Source organism: Panthera pardus, unplaced genomic scaffold, assembly GCF_024362965.1.
Source record: "Panthera pardus isolate Hobbes unplaced genomic scaffold, ASM2436296v1 HiC_scaffold_11, whole genome shotgun sequence".
NCBI lineage: Eukaryota > Metazoa > Chordata > Mammalia > Carnivora > Felidae > Panthera > Panthera pardus.
The window spans coordinates 56,648,467-56,670,208 of NW_026526666.1; the positions used below are offsets into that span (position 1 = coordinate 56,648,467).

General features: G+C 42.0%; 1 protein-coding gene across 11 annotated transcripts in view; it reads right to left on the reverse strand.

Annotated features, from left to right (window-relative positions):
• Nucleotides 1-21,742, reverse strand: part of NFIA (nuclear factor I A) — a 571,401-nt gene that overhangs the window by 17,555 nt on the left and 532,104 nt on the right. For 9 of the 11 annotated variants that reach the window (XM_053894638.1, XM_053894628.1, XM_019449090.2 and 6 more), the window contains one exon: nucleotides 20,806-20,897. The exons of the other annotated variants lie outside the window; for them this stretch is intronic. In XM_053894638.1, the coding sequence (XP_053750613.1) occupies nucleotides 20,806-20,897 (92 nt within the window). The remainder of the gene's footprint in view (nucleotides 1-20,805; nucleotides 20,898-21,742) is intronic. 11 annotated transcript variants of the gene reach the window in all.

A 21,742-nucleotide genomic window follows, 5' to 3' on the forward strand; every position in this document is an offset into this window, starting at 1 on the left:
CAAACACCGCTCAGGTTCACAGCGCATCTATCATGTAGATTTGGTGTTGGGATTGTGCAGGTAGAGAAAGTCTGGAAAGGGGAAAAATAACATTAAAGCGAAAAGTAGTCCAGTTATTACAAAAATTCTCGCAGAGCTATCCTGCAATAGGATGACAGAGGATCTGGTTCTTTGCCAGGAACGAATTCCCAAACTAACCTTTTCAGCCAAGAAGCCCCTTTTAGGCACTGGATGGCATCTGCCACCTTTGCACCTTTCCACCCCAGCTGGCACCAACTGCGAAGGCCCAGAGCACAGGTCTTTGCTTCCCACCCCTTTTAAGCGCCCTCCATTCACTGTCCAGGCTCCTTCCTCCTGTCCTTTCCAGCCCCATTTCCGGCCCCCTTCCCACCCCTCCAGCCAGTCTCTTTCTCTCCCTCTCCACCTGGGTTTGAGCCCCCCACAGGAATGAGGGCAGACCCCTCCTCTCCCAAAGTCCACACAAACCAACAGTCCTTCCTACTCCATTCACTGGATTAAGAAAGGCCTCGAAGAAGAGCTCAGTCAGCTGCAACCACGACCACCCCGCCTGGCAGCTGGAGTGGAGGGCTTCTGGAGTGAGCCAAAGAAACGAGGCTCAGAAGCAGATTTGGGACAGAAGGTGGAGGAGGCTGAGGCATCTTAGTTCTCTGATTCACGAGGAAAGAGGGGCTGGGGAGATACACCTCCTCACTCACAGGACTGTGAATCAGGAGCCCCCCCCCACTCTGGTCGCTGGTTGCCCTGGGACTTTGGCACACAAGGAGGCCGCTCTGATCATACTCACAAAAATCCCATTCCTAAACTTTCTTTACCTTCCAGGAACGCCTGCGTTTCGATTTCACTGGTTCCAGGACTTATCTTTTCCTCATTCACAGTGTGGATGGGATGCTGGGGTAAAACTGCTCATGTCCCTCATTGAGGCTGGAGTGAGCTTGGCCATGGAAAATGCCAGAGACTTAACTTCTAGCCTCTGTGACTTAGGGGGTCCAACTTAACTTATCTGCAAAACGGGCCTGGGTATACCAGTTATCTCAGCATTTGGGGCAGGAAATAACAAACATAAAAAGACAAAACTTTGAAATACTGGCCTAAATGACTTTGAAATGCCGGTCCCAAGCGCAAGCAGCATCATCACGGGAGGCGTTGCTGGGATCTGGATGGCATGGGGTGGGGTCAAGGCTTCCTCTGGGCCAACTATCCTCGATAGAAATGGAATGGTTTCCCCGAGCCCAGTCAAAGCTCCATGTGGTATCCCCGAAAGCACGCACCAGGGATCAGTGAACAATGCTTTCCTCCTCCTTCTGAAAATGTGGTGGGATTTAGGGTTTTATGGCAACACAACTTGTCTTTGTTAAGACGTGACTTGCAAAACAAACCCACATGGGGGAGTTGGCAGTTTCAAATGACAGTACTTTTTTTTTTTTTTTTAATGCTGAAACAGCAAATGCTTTTTATGTTCAGATTTATTTCCTTCTAAATTTGTAGATTAAATTTACAACTGAGCAATATTCATTACTACAAACAATTCGATTCTTCCTGAATATTTCTCAGGGAGGTGAGTGGGAAGCCTCTTGGTGGGGCTGGGGTGGGAGGTGGGGGAGTGTTGAACAAAGCCCCACAACGTTAACACTCTGTGTGAAGGGTCTTTTCAATGGCTTGGACATAGACATGATATATATGACTGGCAGTGCTACCTGGCTTCCCTGTCAGGAGTCTATGCTTCTTAGAGAGAGGTAATATTACACTAACATAGAAAAATTGGATTCATTTTTATCTTTTTAGTCATGACTTTAGAGAGGGTGGAGATCTCCCAAGCAAAGATTACTGAAGACAGATTTAAGCATGTGTTTATACAATCAAGCCATGGAAACAAAATCACCTACTTTGTGTTCAGATAAATTCTACCTGGTAGGGCTCGTCCAGTAACTGACACTCAGGAACAAACCCACAACTTATGCACACAGTGCTAATCAAGAACAGCTGTACATTCCACTATCATTTTATTATATTTTAATGAAACCAATTACACATTGGACTGTTCTATGTTCATTGGCTTTTTAACTTTTTTTTTTTTTTAACATTTATTTATTATTGAGAGACAGAGAGACACAGAGCGTGAGCAGGGAGGGGCAGAGAGAGGGGGGGAAACACAGAATCCGAAGCAGACTCCAGGCTCTGAGCTGTCAGCACAGAGCCCAACGCGGGGCTTGAACTCACAAACTGCCAGCCGAAGTCGGTCACCCAACCAACTGAGCCACCTAGGCGCTCCTGTGTTCATTCGCTCTCTAAATATCCTTTTTTTTCTTGCTAAATCACTATACAGATAGGAGATCCTATCGTTCATTTTGCATGAATGGTGGTAGTTTCAAGTGATACCTACTAACTTGCTGGATTCTGCAATCACAAAAATCTTGCAGCTAATACCACTTTAGCTATCTTAAAGGCACTGAGTTAAAAAAATAGAAGATTTTTCTTTCTTTTAGAGAAGTGAATTGTCTGAGCTAAAATATGGCTTCCCGTTGTACTCCATCAGCCTCTCGGTGTTGTTCTTCAGGAACATGTTTATGAGTTCAAGTTCAGGTTTGAACTAAATAAAACACTCCTCAGGAGTTTATAAGTGAGCCTCATTTACATGTGCTCCCTCTGAGCTCTGCCAGCCTCAGTGCACCAGTTTCCAAGGCTTGGTGAAGGAATGTTTTACAGTTGGAATCTGTACTGCTTTCTCAGGCATTTCAGACTCTGAGACTGGGCAGCACAGCGTTAGTGAGTATTAAAAGTTTCCTCGGATCTGTTATAAAGTCAAAGAAAGAGAGAAAGAAAGACAACAAGACAGGGGCCGGGAGAACTAACTGTATCCTCTTAATTTCCTCTATAAGGCTTTCAAGTTAACGTTCCAGTTAAAAACTAAGTAACAGATTCTAGATGTATGTTCTAGAATTCCATAGCCATGGCTTCGAATTTCTTGGCGATCATTTTCAGCATTCTCAATGCATGTGTATTCCCTTCAAATATAAAAACTAGGGTTTGCTTAAACTGTTTTTCTGCCTTGAAAATGAAGATAAAGAGTGTTAGGAAGATGAATGTGCCAGCCCAGAAGGGGCTTTTCAGGTCAAAAAGATCTCGGGGATTTTTCAGGCAATAAAGGTACACTAGAGAGGAAGAAATAGCTCTTTTGGGTTTGGAACCAGGAGGAGTTGAAGTGGGGATTCTAAATGCTATCATATGGAACCGACCTGGAGAGAGCTGATTTCGTGACTCAGTGGAGTCAAGGTTAAGTCCGGGAGTTCAGAGAAAGCAGCCATGGTCTTCACGGGCAGAAATGAAAAGAGAACCGGAGAAACAGCACCATGCACTCTGCCACTCAACTTCCCTCTGAATTTATCTAGCAAGAAAGTAGGTATAGGAGTAATACACCAATGATGCAGGGCCTCAGGGTTACTTCACAGCATCTCTTTACATTGGAATGCTCCTTTCTTGACAGGTGAGCACATCCAGTGTCACTGCAGGTCCTGGTGTCCCCAGCTTCAGCAGCTGCCTCCCTGCAGAGTGGTACGTGAGGAGTCCAATAGTTCAAGGGTAAGCGCTGCTGGGGGGAGGTGGTGGTTAGAGAAGAATCTACCTGGCTGAGGGTGCATGGCCTAAGAGTCCACGATGAGTCTGTGTCTCAGTTTGTGCCTTGTGAAAAAATAATTAAGACCACCTTCCTGGCATGTGGTTGTGAGAATAAAATGAAATAATATATGAAAGTGCTGTGTGTCTTAACTAGACTATGCAGAACCGATGCTTTTTTTTTTTTTTTTATGGTATTCTTTTCTGACATGGGGAAGACAGAAACCTCATCTTTATATGCCAGGCCACTGCTCCGCTTGGCCTAGTACAATGATGGGTAGTCGTTTTTCTTGAATAAATACGGTAATAGCATGAGTATGCTAGCCATATACTCTTTTCCCTCAATCTCCTGAACTTAGACTAGGTTGAATGTTGAGAAACATTAAGGATTTTCTAAAACCACATTAAATGTGAGTAAGCTTCTAAATAAAACTCTTTGCTATGAAAATAAGAAGTTTCTTCTTTTGGATAAGCACATGAATAAAAGTGGAATCATGTAGATGATAGTCTGAAGAAATGGATGGTAAAAGTAGTGTCCTTTCGGGCGGCGGTTTACTTATGGTGACTGAGTGGAACCTGGGCTTACAACCTTGAGAGTTTTTTCAAACGTTGGCCAGGAAAGACTGGCCAATTTGCAGAAAGATGATAATTTGCATCTGAGACAGTCTCCACTAATCTCATCGGTCAGTCAACCACAGATTACTGAGAATCATGCTCTTTCTTTTGCCTAGTTTTTTGTTTCTTTTTCCTTTTTTATAAGTATCTAATTTTGACTCACTCTACACTGCCCTTTGCAATCTGCTGTTCAAGGTCTCTATAGGAAACAAATTAAGCACAATTGCTAATGTCACTGGTGTGTGTTTTTTTTTTTTTGTTTTGTTTTTTTGTTTTTAAGTTACTCTGGCAACATGGTGGATGGGAGGAATTTTAAACTCAAGATGGTGTGCAGATTTTCCTGAGGATTTAATTTACCAATGTGGACCTTAATTGTTTTGAAGATAAAATAATTTGATAGTTGACTTGATAGTTCAAAAAGCTGTACATTCATTAGTGTGTCTGTAGTGGATGCAAAGGTAATGTTTTTGAATGGATGCTGAATCCATGTTCTGATGCATATCCAATGCTTTGAATGGACGCTGGTAAAGGAGTAGCCTTATTCTTCTACAGTTTTCTTTAAGAAACAGAGAGCAAGCCACAGTTCTTGGTCTACAAAGGTCATTGTGATGCAAGGCCCAGGGGAAGAGCCAGGCGGAACAGCCTTCCTGGAAGATGGTGGGGGTTGGGAAAGGGGAAGAGTGATGTGTTTAGGAGGGTGGGGTGAAGAGAACCTGGTACATCTTTAGACTTCAACAGGAAAAAATATTTGGGAAGAGGCCAACTGTGAGATACAGCATGGCCCTCGCTGGATGGTAATGATGTAACAAATAGCAACATTCAGAGCTATCCAGATACCAGAGAGAACAACTGGCAGATATTAAAATCATTATAAGATGTGAAATTATACCTCTCACTGCTTCATTATCTCTATATTTCATAATATTTGTCTAGAAAGGCACACAAAGCCTATCAGGTTAAATTAATCCTAATGATCAATTTTACTTTTATTCTAATTAAACAATTTCAATTTAATTAATGCGAGCACAGAAATTAGTCAAAATTACAAATGTAAATGTTGAACTTTAAATCAAAGGTCCTCCCTACTCTGCCTCCCGCGGAAGCACTTTAAAGTGTTTGCCTGTGAAGGTAGATGGGAATTTTAACCTTTGTCTATACTGTGAAGGACAAAAGTTAGAAAAATGTGCAAGCAAAAGCAATCCAGGAGCACAGACAGAAAGGCAGGTTTAATGCCCACCCACCCTCACCCACGTACGCACAATACACACACACACACACACACGGCGGTCTATGAAGACACATTCCATGAGGTAGACTTGTAAACCGCGTGCTTTTTTGATCCTGAGGATTCCAACGCACTTGGGTCAGTTTAACGGATATTGGGCTTTTATAAAACACCTTTGTAACAGAGGAACCGTGTACCCATTTCCTAAGGCACATGTTAAACTACCAGTCCCTTTCCTCCCTGGTGTCAGATACCCTGCATCTCAGTTCCACTTTGCCTCTGATTGGCCATGTGCCCTTGGAAGTATTTCCACCTCCCTGGGCTTTGGGTCTCTTATTTGGAGGTGCCGTTTGATCACAATGATACACACTTTATTCCAAAATGCACTTAAAGTTGTATCTGGAAAATGAGGGCATCTAGAGTAGATCATCTTTAAGGAAATTACCAGCTTCCATATGCTATATTTCTATGACTTCGAAAGATACTGGCATCTTAAAACGGATTTGAAAATGGTATGGGGTATAGGTGTCTGAGTCATTCTCTCAAGATATTCAAATAACTTTTCTTCTTGCTTAATAAAAACCCAAAGTGGATGGAGCCCAGACTTCTAAAAATGTGAGGTTTCAAGGAAATGATGTGACAAATGAATTTTTTTTTTCCTAAAAAGAAAAAAAAAAAAAAGGCAGACAGGGTAGCAGCACATGCAAAAATGTGAAATAGAAAAGTTACACATGATAAAAAGAAATGCATTTCATGTTTTGTATTTAAAACTTTCTGTTCTGGTGAATCATACTTAATAACGGGTCTGCAATGTCACAGATTCTCGGTCTTAGAAGAGTGTTATATGCAGCATAAGATTCTATGTTGTCACTCTTATATCCATAAAATAGCCACCACTTCTTTTCCCACAGGGAAGCCTTCATACATGATCTTCCATCCTGACTTGTTCACAACTGCATATGCGAATTATTTGATAGCAATCAATCCACTATCACTGTTCAGGGACATTATAGGAGAACAGCAGAGTAATTTAACAATATAGTTGATTAGTGTAATAATTATCATTAAATGTAGTAATGATAGTGGGATTCCCCTTACCTTGGTTAATGACCATGGACAATTCATTTCTTGACTGCCAGTGGTAGAAATGGTTTTTGAAATATTAACTTCTGCCCCATGGGAATGACACTTAGCCCACCACATTTAATTTTTGACCTTCACTGAACAGCATGATCCTAATCCCTTGATTTTATAATCTTAACTAGGAAACATTAAAATATGGATTGACTCCAGTTGGCAGGAATCTTTATGTTCTTTTCACTAAAAAAGCTATAAATCCAATGGTTGACCTTTTATTTCCAGGTCACAAATGACACCCACTCACTTTTGTCCATTCACCTAGGATTTATGTTAGGGTCTACAGGTATAAGCCATGAAAGTTGAACTTTAATGAAATGTCTTTCAAAGATGTGCACTTAGCCAAAAATTTTCCCACAAAAAATCAGCAGATAGCCTTTAAAAAATAGCTATTATATCTTCAGGTTTATGGTTGGCCTCAACTACCTCTATTTTTCACTTGTAGTAAGTTTCCTCTCGTACTATTATTTTTGTGAGGGTAAAAATTAGGCGTGTGTTTGGGATGATAATAGTACTTTAGTTCCCAATTTGGATTTCTAAACTGAAAGATTTCTGAAATGTTCTCTTTTGCCATCACGGTAATTCATCTATCTCCAGCTGAAAAATGTTCCCTGTCCTTTTTCAACAAAATCAATTGTATTGATGGGAGGCGTTCTGTGTTGTCAATCACGGAAATGTGAGTTGATGGGACCCCAAAGCAGCGAGATAAGGGAAGGAATACCAAACCTGCTCAGGTCCACACCATCTGAATGAGATCAATGCTTTCCCATAATACTCTTCCTGTCATGTAGCACCCTAACTGTCACAATTAATAATGTAGAAGGGGCTGATTAATTTAAGTAAAGTGCTCTCTGCTGTGTAAACACATAAAGATCTATGAGGCAAAAAAGAAAAAAGAAAGAAAGAAAAGGAAAAAAAAGAAAAAAAAGCAAAAAAAAGCAAAGGGGGGCAGGAAAGAACAAAACGTCATTTTTATTTTTCATGTGGATGTGTTCTCACTTTCCATTCTTCTCTTGTAACAATTACTGTAACAGCCACTCTGACAGAGTCAATAAATTGATCTGGGTCTTATGCAGCAGCAAAGCAGACTGATCTGATACACCATTATCTGCAGGGGAGAGTGGAGGTAGGGGGTTGGGGTGTGCTTGGGTGGCAGAGGGCAAGGGGGAGAAGTCAGCAAAGGCAAGTCAGCGTTGTTCTGGATAGATAATTAGTGCTCTTTGTGGAGTTTCTGGAAGACATAAATGCATACACGGTGTGCCTGTGTGCATGTGCGTGTGCATGTGTGTGTGCATGCATGTGTGTGTTGAGAAGGGACAGAAAAAGAAGCCTTCAACTTGGCTAAAGGATGCAGCCTAAGTAATACCGTATGCACGACTTATTTAGGTCCCTGCGGTATTTCAGTCACTCACGCGGATCTGCAATTCAATGAGGATCACCACCCCATTAGAACTAATCATGTCAGCTGTGTATCTGACAAAATAAACATTCAGAAACTGTGCTCCTAGGTTCATAACTTGTTTTTGCACTGGGATTTTTTTTTCTTCTCTCCCTCATCCAGCATAAAGTTTAATAGTTTTTTAATATGAAATTATAACATACAAAGAAACTCTCCGTATGCATTCCTCCGCGTATTTTGCCTCCCAACCAGAAACTGCAGCTGTTAGCTGAGCTTTAACTTGCTCCTTGGGAGTATGCTAAGTATGTTCTTAATAAATAAATATCATTCCACTAGCTAATGAGAGAATTAATGGCACAACTTATGGAAAACGGACGTAGAAGGATGGGGCAGGGGGAGAAGAAACTCAGCTTAGGGGGAAAATGACCAGATTACCTCTGGGAGTTTTGCCATATTAACATTTCTGGGTTTCTACTGGCAATCACAGGTCCCGGGTCCTAAAGATGAATGAGATGCATCCTGCCTGACCTCTGGAGCTGAGAGAGGTTCAGTTCTAAGGGGTGAATATGCAGCAACAGCACATATCAGCTTTCTGTGTGCCAGGGGGGTACTGGGGGGTCTTACAATCTAACCATATTGAATCTTCATAAAACTCTAAGTGGAATGCAGGAAGCAATTTATAATTTTATAAATGTGACATGTAAGATTCAGAAAGGCTCAAAACTACCCCCAAATCACTATACTAGTCTCAGACTGCTATAACAAAATATAAACTGGGTGGCTTTATTTTCTCATGCTTCTGGAGGCTGAGAAGTCCAGCATCAAGGTTCCAGCTGATCTGTACCTGATTTGTACCTGACGGTTCTCTTTCTGGCTTGCAGATGGCTGCCTTCTCACTGAGCTCTTGGGTGGCAGAAAGAGAGCAAACTCTCTTCTTACACCGGCATTAATTGCATCGTGACACCCAACTCTCATCTAAACCTACCTCCCAAAGTCCCCACCTTCAAAAACCATTGCAGTGGGGCCCAGGGTTTCAACCTATGAACTTTGGCAGGGAAGGGGTAGGGGTGGGAGGAAAGGGGGAACGACACAATTCAACTCACAGCAGTCACGTACTGAGATAAATCAGTATCAAGTCTGTCTGACTCCAAAGCTGATGTCTTCTCTACTGTATGATACTGCCCAGGAGAGGAGGGTACCTCCTGATCATGGGTCTTCAAACTACTATGATCTGTAAAATCCTGTACCTAATGAGTGTTAAAGCAATCTAGGTTAACGTTTCTTCACATGCAGAGATCCCACTGTGTCCTTCACCTGCTTCCTACCCTCCACAGAATGAAGTCCAGTTGCCTTCCCATTGTTTGAAGTTATGTATTTATTCATGACCAGATCCTAACTTCCCAGCCTCATTATTCAACATTCTCTGCCACTTACATGGACAGGTATGCCAAACAGAGTAAAGCTCTCCAAACACACACTACTACTCTTTTGCATGTGCCTGGAATGGAATGTTGTACCTACCGGGTATGTCTGTCTCCTTCAAAACCATGTGTCACCTCCTTTAGAATAGCTTCCACGACTCCCCTGCTTCTCTCCAGAGTTAATTACCTACTCTGTGTACTCCTTATGGATCATACATACTTCAACTTTTTCATTTATCATACTTCACTATAGTTTGTTTACTTTTCTCTCTAGACGTCTGTGAGAAGGTGTGGAAGGGACTGGACACGCACGCGCACACACACACACACACACACACACACGCATCTCAATGGCCCTCTTCAAGCCTAGTGTGGTACCAAGAATATAGTAGGTGCTCAGTAAATTCTGAGTTTTTTTTCCCCCTGTCCCCAAGATTAATCACATGCTCATGAGTGGGGGAGATAAGCTAGGCATCCAAGTATTTTGACTCCTAGTCTACCAAGATGCACAGGTCCCTACTACAGTCAGTTCCCTTACTAGAATTTTCTATCATACGGTCCTTCCATCTCCCCAGTACCACTCCTTCCCCACCCCCCACCCCCGCCCCATAATGGCCAGGGATCCATGGAAGGGGGATTGTACATGAGAGAGGCAGGAGCTGTGTGCCATGAGAGCTGGCCTTAAATTTCCCCCAACTACTCAAGGCAACAGGACAGATACATTCACTTGGCCTATCCTGCCTTGGAAGGGAGCACTGAGCACGTTCTACTTCATTAAGGCAGCACTGTCGGGGGCTGAGGTTGCTCTTCAAGTTCATGCCTGGGCTGCAGCTCCGTTATCCCAACACATTCAGACTCCGGGAAGGGAGGGCGTGAGGGCAAGGAACACAGGGCTAGGACAGCCTGTCCTAACCCAGTGTCCCAGCCCCAACACAGGGCTCCAGCTTATCACAGGCTCCTGTGATTCATTAGTTAATGTGTAAAGCATTTGGAAAGTGGAAAGCTAATTAGAAGTGCTAAGTTATTTCATCTCTGCTGTAAAGGAAGCAATGTGAAGCCTAAGGAAAAATTCTCATGCAAATATTTTGGGGAGGCGTGTGCGGTGGAATGTAGTTCAGTGAATAGGCTCCATTGAAAGGCTAGATCTCAAAAAGAGAGGCCACTGATAAAAGAATGTGCCTCCATCCTCAATAAACAAACAGGAAGGTAAACAAGTGGGTGTGAGAAAAGTGGACAGGAAGAATCACTGAGGACTCACTTGAGATCTTTGAAAATCTCACTTTAGACAACAGGCTACCGGCCTTAAGACTGTGTATGTCAGTGGGACCTTCAAGGTCTCAGGCTCATTAGAAAGCCTGGGAAAGCCTGTGTCCCAAAGGAACCCCTCCTAAATGTGAAAGCCTATTTTTTAGAGCTCAGAAACATTTGGTAAAGCAAATTCCTGGGGCATGGGAGTTTTCGCATGCGGTGGCTTTGGGGAAAGGGGGCAAAACCACCTGTATTGCCTTCTCGCCTCACAGTTCACGTAGCGGGGCCAATCAACTCATTTTCCTGTTCTCTGAACTCTGTTGACTCAAGCTCAGCAAAACCAGGCTCTTTTCTTTTGCAAAGGAAGCATCTGGTTCCAAGTCATAAAAGAGAAACCCAGAACCCATTGCTGACTGTTTGATAAGCACCTGGGAGGGCACATGGAGGGCACTGTTTCACAGAGTTCCCTTGCAATTACAAAGGCACATGTCCTCCAACTCAGTCTTTGCAGAATTCTAGTTTACCGGGAGAAAGTTGACCCAGCCCGTGGGAGCTGGTCTGCACAAAACTCCAGTATGTCTGCATGAATCCTGGACTCAGACAGAGGGCTAAAATGACATGATCACTACTCTCTCTCTCTCTCTCTCTCTCACACACACACACACAGACACTTACACAGTATATATGTTTCTTACACACATGGGGAGCGAGTATAGAGGAAAGGCCCTGTAAAAAGACAAGCATCAAGATATGAAGGGAGTCAAGTGCAACAACAGGAGTTAAAAGCACATGAAACCCAGCAGAGAGTAGGAAAAAGGAATATGTCAAATACTGTTAACGGTTTACCTATTATTGATGGCCCCTTCCTTCTTGGGGCAGTTTTGTTTAGGGAGGACAATGTAACCAGCCCACGGCAACAGATCATGATTTTAGCCATCAAGACAATTCTGTGCTAGCTTTCCCAGCATTCTGTGCTGCTAAAGATTAAAATGGAATCCAATTTTAGGAAGCAGGGGAGGAGTATGGCAGGACCATTGTTTCCCTGATGTAAGAGGAATAGTGGAGAAGGATATGGGCATGATATCTGGAGCCACAGCAGCCATTCTGCAACGAGAGGCACCAGGCATGAGGATGAATGGACAACATGCTGAGGATGGTGGAGTAGAACCTCTGAAAGAGCATGGGCTCCCGCTGGCATCATATAGCAGATGAAATAAGGCCAACAGCCACTCAGAATTTCACGTCAGGAAAAGAACTCTAATTGGCTTAAGCCACGCTCAAGTGGGTTTTTTTCTAGGAGGTAGAGGGTACTGCCTTCATTTCACAGATGAAGGCACTGAATTTTAAAGGATAATGTCCAAGATCATGCTGATGAATGGCATAGCCAGGATGTGAAAATAGGTCTATCCTCCTCTTTAATTCATATTCTTGTCCCCTTTTCCCCCCACAAAGAAATCAGGCCATGAGTACCAAATATGTTTCCCTTGGTATCTTGGAACTTCTGCCGATCAGAAGCATCATCATCAAGAGCCATCTAAAGACTGGGAATTTTGACAGCAATTCTGCAACCAAAACTAGGGTTTCCTGGCTTCGTTGCAAGGCTATCATCAAATTCAGACCTCACTCTTCTCAATTCTCTGTACAAATTCTCACCTTCTGTTTTCTAGCTTTCCTCCCACCTCATTTTTTGGCCCCCCTTTTCCCACGATCCCAAGGCTAATTTAACGGATACCAGATTTTTTACCCTTCTTCTTCCGTAAAATCGAATTATTTCCTATGCAGGCTCCCTCTTATCTTACCCTTCTCCGTGGCCACTGATCTCATTTTAATACTGAGAAGAGGCAAGTGAGGAAGGAGCCAGTATTTATTGAGCACCTATTGTGTGCCAAATCCCAAGTAGGCACCTAATTCTTTCAATAATCATCCATTTGCTGTAACTAAGCTTCCCCAAATCTTTCTGGAGCAAGGCAAAAACCAACCAAACAAAAAAGACTAACACCGCACTAACACACAGAGTTAAAGGTAATGGGATTACAGAAGCCTAAGAATGGAGGGAGAAAAGGAGACCAGTATCTAGAACTGATGCCCTTACTTTGTCCAGAAGTGAAGTGTGTGGCTGAGGACATCTCAAAGGTGCTGCTAAATTAAAAACTGAAAGACTGTATAATGGGGATAACAACAATAATGGGTCTGCCTACTTAATGGGTTGCTCTTAAGATCAAATGAGAAAATAGTTTGTAATCCAGAAAATACCATTTAAATATGAGTTTAGTTAGGGGCGCCTGGGTGGCTCAGTTGATTGGGCAACTGACTTCAGCTCAGGTCATGACCTCACGGTTTGTGGGTTCGAGCCCCGCGTTGGGCTCTGTGCTGACAGCTCAGAGCCTGGAGCCTGTTTCAGATTCTGTGTCTCCCTCTCTCTCTCTGCCTCTCCCCCACTCACGCTCTGTCTCCGTCTCTCTCTCAAAAATGAACGTTAAAAAAATATATAAATATGAATTTAGTTATCAACCAAACAATAAAAGCTATCATTTGTTGAATGCTTAGTTGGAATCAAGCATTTACTTTCTCTACACCAACAGAACTAAGACTTAAAACAACCATTAGAGATCATATAATCATCATTCTACAGTTAATAAACCAGACTAGAAAAAATTGAATTACCAAGAAAAAAGAAAAAAAAAATAACCAAAAAATGAAAACATATACTGCTTCTAACTGAAGGAATAAAGTTCTACCCAAGTTCTGAAAAGGAAGCCCACAATCTCAGCTGCTCTGCTATCTGGTCTCTGGGCAGAATCTAGCTGTTCTCACAGATGTGGACCAACATCATTAGTAAAGGTCTTTTTCCCAGACAGTATGACAGAATGAGCCTAGTCTTATTTTACAGATGCATGAACTAATAGGAAACTGGTCTTCAGAAAGACCAAGTGAGGCATCGGTCCTATCCCACAGGACACAATTCCTAGGCTTCTGATTCCTTGATGTAAAAGGATGAGTCAATCTTAGGCCATCTTAAAGAGAAAATGGTCAATAACTTTTCACTAATAGTAATTAACCATGCAGATGGCATTTGGGAAAGAGAAGTTTGAGAGACAAACCGGTTCAAATCCTGGCTACCTCAATGGCCTGGGACGAAGGTACTCTTCTGAAACGCCGGTTTCCTCATCTGTAAAATGGGGATAACAGCACCAATCTCAGACGACTCTGAGTCCGGTAGCAAGTTCAGGCACAGAACCTGGCACATGTGGGTACTTAAGACACAGTACTGATTTGACCAATAAGTCTTCTTAACTTCGTCCAAAATCAGAAGGAAATGAAATTTTGTCTGTCATTGTATGGGCTTGTAACTGAAATGCTCAAATTCAATTCTAACTAGAAAGGGGAAGCTACTTTTTTTTTTTTTTTTTGCCTCTAAGAAATCTTAGTTTCCTGCCTTTGCAGCTCTCTGGCTGCTCCCTGAACTTCTGTGGGTACCCAACCTCCTACAGGCAGAAAGCACGGGGCAGGTTGGGGAGGAGGCAGAAAAGGCTTCAGCTAACTTGAGTGTAATCTCAGGTGACCTTGGTGCCCTGGGCAAGGGCATTACACAAGGAGGGGGAGTTTCTTAGAAATGAAGGGTGAAGGAGCTACAGGACATGACTGCGTATCTGGTTGGTCCAGAGAAGACAGAACTCAATAAACATGTTGCTCTTCCTAGGAGGGGTGAAATAAAGCCTTATCTACCAGCTCATGCATAGCATAAATGGGCAAAAATTAAAGGTAGGGGGGTAAAAAAAAGGGTGAATTACATGAAAACCAGAATCATATCATCACATCAAAATTAGATATGGATAGAAAAATGGTTTAGCCTTTCTGCCCCCTTCCACTCTTTGAAAAGTTCTTATACTATGGTCTCAAAGCCTCTTAGGCAAATTAGGCAAGTCCTATTGTAACTGGCATCACGCTGCATTATTAATGTTGTTGTTGTCATTACTATTATTATTATTTTAAATGTCTATTCATTTTTGAGGGGGGGGGTGCAGAGAGAGAGGGAGACAGAGGATCTGAAGCAGGCTGTGCACTGACAGCAATGAGCCCTATGTGGGGTTCGACCTCACAAACCGTGATACTATGACCTGAGCTGAAGTCGGACGCTCAACCGACTGAGCCACCCAGGCACCCCACTATTATTGTTTTTTTAAACATCTGTGTCTTCTACTAGTCTCTGAACAACTTGAGGAGAATTGTTACATCCTACATTCTGTAGGTGTTGGGAATACTATAAGAAATGGTGAGTAAGCAAAGAAAGGAACTTATGAAGAGTTTTGTGGATTGCCTATGCTTTTGTCTCTCAAGCAGAACTTCAGGAATATGACACAGAATGTCAACAGATGGAAACGCTCTCCATATTCGCTGCCTCCCCACGTTCCTTATGCATCCCCACCAGAGGCAGACAATGGGTGACATGCCCATAAGTTAGCCATGCAGGGACCTCTCTAGATCAGGTGGTTTCCAGCACAGTGAAGTGTGTGGCTTGTGCCTACGTTTATAAATTTCATGAAGCAAAGGCAGTGAAGTCACACTGCTCGAAGGCCGAGCAGCTAAATGATTTATTAAGCAAAGGTTACAGCACCTGTGCCTTTTTGTCAACAAATCAGGCCCATGCCATGCCAAGCGATTCTTCTAATAACCCAAATGGTAATTTGGTTTTAAATAGCATTTCAGATACCACAATTCTGTTGATGCAGAACAGTGATAGATTTGGGTGGCAGGGAAGAAATGCCTGTTTTTAATATTGTTTGCACTCATTTTTCATCTTAAAGAATTAGTTCTCATTGGAGTTCTGCAGGTTAAGCATTTTATTTGAACATTCTGATTAAACTAGAACCTGAATCAAAATGAGTTCTTTGCTCAGTCCTTCTGTATGGGAATTGGTATTTCTATTTATTACCTGATGATGAAATATTAACTTTTTCCTCTAAATAAATGCATCCTCTTAATGGCTCTCGTTTTCAGGGATCAGATTAAATTATGAGATGCAATTGAAATGGCCATTGGCTTTCTGCTATTTGAGATGAGAGCATGTTCTCTATTATATTATATCATTCAGTGGGCGTGCAGGGGACATTAATAGTGTCCAAAGTGAAGTAAAAACTCTATGCCCCAGAGACTTCTCTATACATTAATATCAACTGATCCTAGGACAAATTTGAAAAATAAGAGATTTGGGGTGGGACCAAGCGGTCATGGTGTCTCAAAACAGACGGATGTTCTGAAAGCTGTAGGGAGATGGACACCCCCTATTTTAATGAGTTATGAAGTGGGGGATGCAGAGGGATACGAGTCAAATAATGATAGTAGCAGAGGTAGCAGGCAAGTGAGGCAGAAGAATGGGACAGATAACTTGGCAGGAATGTTCAAACACAGCCACGAGCTGCGGTGAAATGTACAACGCAATTGCAAGATGGTTTGAAAGAAAACTAGCTCAAGGCAAGGCTAAAAAGAAGGCGATTCCATCTCAGTGAAGGGAGGAATTCACTGGAGGAAAAAAAAAAAAACAGACTGGAAGGGAAGGAGGAGAAAAAATGGCTTTCAATTATCCACGTTATCTTTCCCTACCAATCATTACAGATGATGAATTGGTGCAATAAAAGCCAATATTCAATTTTTCCAATTTACATGGAAAGAAGGCCATAATATATTGTTAAAGGGAAGAAACAGCAAGTTATCAAACGGGGTATGTAATATGATCTCATTTTTGCAATATACTTGTATGCATAGAAACAGTCCGGATGGATTTATATGGAAATGTTAACAGTAGGACTACAAGTGATTTTTATTATTTTTCCCATCTGTATTTTCCACAATTAACATGCATCATGACTGTAATGAGAGAAAGTCATTATTTTTAAACTTTCTTATGAATCATTTAGATTCAAGCAATGTATGCTGACTACCCACTATGTGCTGGGCATGAGAATCGGTACTTTGAGAGAGGTCAGCACACAATTACTGTGGATTTTGTTGATAAACTGCCTACTTTTCCTATTTGCTTTACAGAATTTCACGCTCTTCAGAGGTGAAAGGGCCATCGGAGTTTATCGAACGATTACATTTTAAAAGTTGTGGTGAAACACATATAACATAAACTGGACTGTCTTAAACCAATTTTAAGTGGACAGTTTAGTGTTATTCAGTACGGTCACGCTGCTGTGCAGTCATCACCACCAACCATCTCCAGAACTCTTTTCATCTTGCAAAATGGAAACTCCACACCCTTTAAACAATGACTCTCCATCCCGCCATCCTCCCATCCCGCAGCCACCCTGCTACTTTCTCTATGAGTCTGACTCCTTCAGGAACCTCACATACATGGGATCATACAGTATTTGTCCTTTCAGGACTGGCATCTTTCACTTAGCATGACATCGTCAAGGTTCATCCGTGTAGCATACTGCAGAATTTCCTTCATTTTTAAGGCCAGATCATATGCACTATACCACATTAAAATGGTGTATGCACAACAAAATGTATATGCCATATTTTGTTTATCCTATGTGTCTGTGCATGGAGACCCGGGTTGCTTCCACCTTTTGTCTATTGTGAATAATGCCAAGTACATGGGCGTACCAATACCTCTTCAAGACCTTGCTTTCCATCTCTTGGATATATACTGGTGATTAGATTTTAATACGGTCTCAGATTTAAAAGCAGGGAGCATGCTCATAGTATTCCAGAGCTGAGCATCAGTCAGTGTGGCTCACCAGCATGTGAGGCCTTCGTGAAGCACAATGGTTAGAGAAAACAGGCCTTGCAGTCAGCAAACTGGGTACAAATTCTTCCTCCACTTCTCACTGCTTATGGCCATGGGAAAATGAATAATCTCTTTAGGTCTCAGTTTCCACATATAGAGTGGAGATAATTATAGCTACCCTATTGGGGTGGCTGCAAAGATTAGTTGGGAAATGTACCTAAGGTACTTAGTACACAGAAAATGCTCAATGAATAGAAGCTCTATATAATTAAAGAATACTTTTTTAAAAGTTTTTGTTGGTTTTTTAAGATTTATTTTGAGAGAGAAAGAGAGAGAGAGCTGGGGAGGGGCAGAGAAAGAGAGGGAGAGAGAATCGCAAGCAGGCTCTGCATGGTCAGCACAGAGTCTGATGTGGGGCTTAAACTCACGAACGGCAAGATCATGACCTGAGCCAAAACCAAGAGTTGGACGCTTAACCGACTGAGCCACCCAAGTGCCCCAAGAGTACTTTTTATAAATAAAGTTCTTACTTTCTTTATAAACTGAAAGCTGCCTATTTAAAAGGCCTACACAGTCGTTCAAGTTCTATCTGCTACAAAACAACAGAGACCATATCTAATCTGTCTCCTATAAGTCAATGCTTCAGTTATGTTGAAGAGATTTCCACTGGGAACTGGTCTTTTGGAGAAAGGGACAACATTTGACCTTGCGTTTGTTCATGCATTTGTGTACCTCTTCTGCATTTGTAAAGCTCAAGTACCTGTTTGGCTGACCCTTCAATTTTACTTCTCTAAAGGTAGAAAGCAAAATGTCGTCTCTCCAGAAAACTTTTCTATAATTCAGTTAATACACATTTCATGCCTCATCAACAAAAGCATCAAAGGTAGAAAAAAAAGCAAGCTCGTGTAGAAAATTACTAATCTGCAGGCCATGTTCAAATTAGGTCTTAAAAAATTCCTGTAAAAAAAGAAAAACCAGACTCACTTCTGAACTAATGTCTTCTCAAAAAGGAGATTATTTTTTAAGAATATGACCATTTTTATCTACATCTATACATGTCTAACACTTTAAATGGTTCCGGAAAGTAGTTCCTTTTTTTTTTTTAAAGAGTTAACATATACTCCTTAAAATTAAAAGATTTTGAGCATGGGGCACCTGGGTGGCTCAGTTAAACCAAGCGACCCTTGGTTTTGGCTCAGATCACGATCTCACAGTTTGTGAGTTTGAGCTCTGCATCGGGCTGGGTTCTGCATTGACAGCTAGGAACCTGTTTGGGATTCTTTCTCCCCCTCTCTCTGCCCCTCCTCTGCTTTCTCTCTCTCTCTCTCTCTCTCTCTCAAAATAAATAAATAAATAAAAATTAAAAAAAGATTTTGAGCATATCATTTTTACCTTAGGATATATACACACACATTTTTTTTAAATGACAACTCCATTAGTACAGTTTCTCATAAGACAATTGGGATGGTTTTCTTCAAGATGAATGTGGCAGGTGTAACTGTGGTAAGAAACATTTAAGCTGTTGTCCCTATGATGCCAAATATTTAACAGACACCAAAAAAAATTCAGTTTCAGATGCCAAAATTGGGTCTAAATGACATCATTCATCCAGATGCGTGGAGAATCTGGATTTTTAAGAATTGAATTTTTGTGGTCAACATCATGAAGACTCAGTTTCTGGGTTAAATAAGGCATTTGTGAAACAAAGCCTTTTGGAATATAACACGTTTTGATTATAGAGAAACAAATTGAAAGGAACACAGGGTACCATTTCAGTGCTATGAATCACAGATTGTATAAAAAAATACTATGTAAAGTACAAACAGGACATTTCCAAACTGCATATTTGAGGTTCTTAATGAAGTAACCCAAGCACTCTGGGGCTTCAAGAAAAGCAATCATTCAATATAGAGCCACTGTCCCCGGTTCCCCCCTCCCACTGAACTTGAACACATGAGCCAAAAGTACAAAATCAAATTTTAATGCATCTGAGGTAATTATTCAACTTCCAATTCACCAGTTAAGCATTTGAAGGTATAGGAAAATAAGCAATAAACCGGAACAATTTTATGGCAGGTCCAGAGTAGATGTTAATCCCAGAAGCCAAGGATATGCCCGCTTCAGGAGGAACAGCAGAAGTGGGAAATTCAAGAGTTAACCTGCTGCCTCCCCTTTTTGCTCCCCTTCCCCTCCCAGCTGCCTCCTCTGAGGCTGTACTTTCTGTGACCCCGCTTTGGCGTAAGGAAGGCTTCAGATGCAATGTAGTTTCACCTGCACTGTCGACACAGCAATAAACTAAAATTCTTTACAGAGTGAGCAAATGGACCCAGGAAGGCAAATCTATCCCGTTGATAAGTATCTGGTCATATTCTTATAAACAAAGATGAGTAGTTACAAATTTGGCATCTGGAGATTACACACCCAGGCATATGCACAAAATATCCCAGGGAATTTTTTCAAACAACATGCTGAGAACCTCACAAAGAAGATACTTTATGTCAATTATGATAGTATATAGTTCCATTCTAATTAGGAAATCAGAGAGTAGTTCCTTTCCAAACTTTAATCTAATTCTATTTCACAAACTTCAAATATCTCTACATCTACTACCTTTGAACTCCAAAAGTCTCTCACTGTTTCTTAATGAACAGCAGCCATTTCAAAACTTCTAAAAGGGATTTCTTCTCCTTGACCTATACTAGGACAAAACACAACTGTGTACTGAAAAACAAGCTCTAGATGTCGTCGTACACTCTTTTCTCAATCACCTACCTCAAAATATGACATTATAGTCGCATATGTCCCCTCCCACCCCGCTGCACCTTGCTCTCTAGTGGCCAGCGTAACCAGTAACAAATATCACCTATTTCTGCACCAACACCAGCAACTTAATAGGACTCAGAAACCCTTTCTTTTCTTTTCTTTTTTCAGAAAGTTTGCCAGGTTCCTGGGGACCCTATAGTGAATACAGAAGAGTGGCTGGTTCCCCCATTCCCTGGATGCACTCTGATTTTAACAGCAACCAGAGTGGACTTTTCCGGGTAGAGGTATACTTCCATCTGCTTGCATGTAGAGAGACCAGAATTCCTAGACAAGGAAACACACGCTATCTAGCACCGAGAAACCTTTCTCGCCACCGCAAAAGGAGTTCTGGCACAGAAGCCTTCCTCTTCTACCCTCTCGATACGAGAAACGAAAAATCGCAGACAGCGTTTTCCACGATTTCTGAGAACACAGGGAAATGTGGCTGTAGGGCCAGGAAGGTTGGGGTCAGGAGGAAAGGGGACCAAACAGGGGCTGGGAAATGCAGCCTGTTGTGCCAAAAGACGAATTACAATGCACCTGATGAATAAAACAAGCTGCACCACATACAGAAAAGATGAGAGCGGCCCACCTGTGTCTGTTGAGGGATATTTACAAAGCTTGGATCCCGTGGTCCAACACTGACGAATCGGTTTGCGGGGGAGGTGCTGGGTGTCGAGTAGGCTGTGAAGGGAAGGGACACATGCGTTCAGGAAGCAGCACGAGATTGCACACACAAACAACACCAAAACACACAGTCTCTGAGCCTACGCAGCTGATTAACAAGGAAATGTGCAAACACTGTAGCTAGCAAAAGGGATCTGGCTAGCAAGGGCATTTGAGACAGTCATAAAAGGGAAGGGGTGTTGGCTTCTAAAGACTGTTGGAGTAAAACGATGTCAAATTGGTGCTCAGATGAGTTCTTTTCTCCTTCCGTCATACAAATTAGAACATGCAGGACATTTTTGCAAACTATACTTTCTGAGTTAAACATGAGCTCAGGAATCAGAAAGAGATATCCTAGTCCTTACAGCACAGGGAGAGAGAAATTAGGTAGAAAGGGGGAGGAAAGCAGTTCATTTTACAACCTTGCTTTTCACACTATTGCATTCCCCAAAATCATGAGACATTCCTGTGCCTCTATAGCTAAATACTGAAGAGGAGTCTTTATAGAAGAAGTTAATGGGTTCTCCAGAAAGTTGGTGGAAAACCATTTAGAACCAGCTGTCTTTATAGGTCCCAGGAGAGTGTCTAGAATCTCTATGATGCACGAAATGTGCTTAAAATATTAATATTTGGGGGTGCCTGGGTAGCTCAGTCGGTTAAGTGTCTGACTTCAGCTCAGGTCATGATCTCACAGCTTGTGGGTTTGAGCCCTGCGTTGGGCTCTATGTTGACAGCTCAGAGCCTGGAACCTGCTTTGGATTCTGTGTCTCCCTCTCTCTCTGCCCTCCCCCCTCTCCCCCCTCTCAAATATAAATAAATATTTAAAAAACATTAACATCTAGTCTTCCGAGCCTAGAACCTTT